General features: G+C 34.7%; 1 protein-coding gene across 1 annotated transcript; it reads left to right on the forward strand.

The window, feature by feature from the left end:
* The first annotated feature begins 434 nt into the window (after positions 1 to 434).
* Positions 435 to 870, forward strand: LOC135134013 (uncharacterized). The gene is made up of 2 exons (XM_064062579.1): positions 435 to 660; positions 710 to 870. Exons 1-2 carry the CDS (start codon positions 435 to 437, stop codon positions 868 to 870), a joined length of 387 nt encoding a protein of 128 aa, XP_063918649.1.
* Positions 871 to 3,484: the final 2,614 nt, after the last annotated feature.

Below are 3,484 nucleotides of genomic sequence, written 5' to 3' on the forward strand. Positions count from 1 at the left end.
GTAAGAAAAAAGACAATAGTATACCTAAACTGATGACCTATAACAATGAACTACTAAGTCGACCGGAAGACATCGTCAACTCTTTTGCTGACTTTTTTCAAAAATCTTTTATTTTTTCTAATCCATCTGTAACTATGTCTTCTTCAAATCGTCCTCTTTTGTTAATTAAATCGTTTAATGAATCTGAAGTATTTAATGCCCTACGGAAGATGAAAAACAAAACAACAGCTGGTCCTGATGGCATACCCTCTTTCATGTTAAGCGACTGTGCAACTATATTTGCTTCTCCCCTATGTGCTATATTCAATCTAGCAATTAAACAGTGTGAGTACCCATCCATTTGGAAACAGTCGAATATATGTCCAGTTTTCAAAAATGTAATCGAAAATTATCGACCCATAACCTTGCTCTGCAATTTTTCCAAGGTATTCGAAATGTTGCTTTATGATGTTATTATCGGGCATGTTAAGCCTTATATATCTGATTTACAGCATGGCTTTCTCAATGGCAGATCTGTAGAAACAAATCTTTGTACCTTTACTCAGTTTGTTTCCGAGTCTTTTGATACTAAATGTTCGGTGGATTGTATATACACTGATTTCTCTAAAGCATTTGACAGATTAGACCACTCTAAATTGATTGCCAAGTTGGATAGTTTTGGTATGTCAGATTCCCTAATTAAACTTTTTAGTTCTTATTTAATTGGCAGGACGCAGGTTGTTACCATTGGCGGTTTTCAGTCAACTGAGGTACATGTTACTTCTGGTGCACCGCAAGGGTCCATTCTTGGACCCCTGTTCTTTATTTTGTTTATTAATGACATTAGTATCGGCTTTAGCTCTGAGTGTCTTCTATATGCTGACGACCTAAAAATCTTTAGAAAAATAACAACATTTTCTGACCACCTTCTCCTTCAAGCTGATCTTTATAAATTAGAACAAGCATGCAATGTAAAAGTGTTGTTGCTGAATCTTCCTAAATGTAGTGTAATGAATGACATATTCTCTAAAGCATATCAATAGTATATATGAGTATAAAATTGGCGGTTTCATTTTGGAACGTGTTTCCACTGTGAGAGATTTAGGCATTATACATATTTGATCAAAAATTATCCTTCATTGATCATTATGATGACATACTTTCGTCATCAATGAGGGCGTTAGGATTTATCATTCGTAATTGCAAAAGCTTTCAACTTAATAGTACTCTCCTTAGTTTATATACTTCGTTTGTTAGATCAAAACTAGAGTATGGCTATGTTATTTGGTCCCCAGGCTATGATGTTCATTGTCTCAAATTAGAAGAGTTACAAACGAATTTTTTAAAACTCCTCCATTTCAAATCATTTGGCTATTACCCTTGTAGAGGTTTTCCTCAAAATGAGCTTTTGGTACTATTTTCCATTCAAAGCTTGGAAAAGAGCAGAGAAACTTTGTCCCTCTGTTTTCTTTTTAAATTGATGAATGGTGTTGTAAATTCAAATGCTTTAGTTGAAAAATTGTGCTTTCTAGTTCCCCGGTCAAACATTAGAAACACTTTATGTTTTTATACTGAAATTTCTAGAACAAATGTACATGTGTTCTCGTCCATTACAACTATGTGCAAAATTTATAATAATTATCGAAATAAATTTGATATTTTCAATTGTAGTTTACGCCAGATCAAAAATGCACGTCTATAACAGTCTACTAATTTTTAACTATTTAATTATGCATTTCCAACAATCTAATTTAGCCCTAATATACCACCCTAATAATTGGTTTATCTGTAGGGGTGGTCAACAATAATAATAATAATAATAATAACAACGTTCTAACCAACTGAGCTATGCGACCAGTCCAATGCGTTCCTCGCATATATAAAAGGTTGTTATACAATTTGATGTAAAATTTTGAGGTGACGTCATCAAATTTTAGTTGCGTTGATTAGACAAATTTTTGTTAGCGTTTTACTATCTACACAATTTTCCTAACATATATATAAAATTTGACAAGAATCGGTCAGGTAGTTTCGGAGATTATCAGTTTAATAAAAGTCAACACAGACGACAAACAGACGGAAACGGAGACGTATTTTCTGTACTCTAGGTGTCATGAAATGTCTAGAAATTTAGAAATTACATTGTTTCCTTAGCTTACCTACGGTCGGTAAGTAAAGAGTTATGAACTGCTTCTAAAAATATACAGGACGATGAAAGTTTACAATAATGTGATCATCAAGGTAGTCTAATCTAATTTTATTTAAAGGCTAAAAGCTTCCTTCCGTCAAAAGTATGAATTATCTGTATTACTATTTCTAGGAAAACTGAAGTCTGAGATATTCCTCATTATTTTTAAATTTGAATTTATTTTATGTTCTGAACAGTTTTTAGAATTTTCTAAACTCTTTCTTTACCGGCTTCCACGATGCTAAAAGTTACAAAATAACCCTGCTAATAAGGAACACACTAAAAAAACTTACTTTTTGGTTTCTACCTCCTGAAAGTAAGAGAAGGAATTACATATTATAATATGGTCTATCGAACGAATAGATAGTGGATACTTTCAAATTTTTCGACATTTCACGCATTTAGAGCACGAAAAAATAGGTATTCCATTTCCCTCTATCTTCTGTCCTATGTCTATTTGTCTGTATGTCTTTGTGGATTCTTGTTACACGGAATAATCTCTAAAACTTTTAGGAATATCGTCAAGATGGTAAAACACTGACCAAAATTTGTGTTGTGGGATCCTTGGTGATTTTTAGAAATAGCGACGGTTACGGTTTTCAGATTTTTATTAAATAGTGCTTACGGTTTGAAGTTGGGCCAAGTACTCCTTGGTCCATCTGCTCCAAAAATGTTGCTGCAACTGCTGCACGCGTCGCCATCGAGATAAACGATATACAGGGATCTCCTTTAGGTCCCGTTCCACTGGCGTTGTTAAGGGCTCGCCGATCAAAAAATGTCCCGGTGTCAGAGCTTCGAGGTCATTTGGATCTTGGAATAAAGGTGTCAGGGGGCGGGAGTTTAAACAAGCTTCGATGCGGGTTAATAAAGTATAAAACTCCTCGTAAGTTAGGATGCATTATCGACCACCCTGTGCAAGTGATGTTTCACGCTTCGTACGGCACGCCCCCAAAATCCCCAAAAATGAGGCGACCTACTTGGTATGAAATGAAATTTCGTACCTACGGATGCGGAGTACTGTAATATTTTATTTTGAACCTTTCGCGCGATTTCGAAATTGGACAATTTCTGAAGGGTTTTAATAAATTTGATAAAAGTGTCTCGAATTTCAACTGGTATAGGTTCATCCGAATTCAATTTATGCGGCCAAAGGATTTGCAAGAGAATTTTTGCCTTATCGATAATTGGATTTATTTCACCAAGAGCGTTAAAGATTTTTGCGACCATGAACATGTAGCGTTTTGTAACAGTTTGAGGACAACTAATTGGCGAAAGATTTATTTGATATTTCAGTTGGTCACCAACACAACTGCAATA

Source organism: Zophobas morio, unplaced genomic scaffold (assembly GCF_036711695.1).
Source record: "Zophobas morio isolate AGI-343-1 ecotype UQ-CSIRO unplaced genomic scaffold, CSIRO_AGI_Zmor_V1 ptg000023l, whole genome shotgun sequence".
NCBI classification, from domain to species: Eukaryota; Metazoa; Arthropoda; class Insecta; order Coleoptera; family Tenebrionidae; genus Zophobas; species Zophobas morio.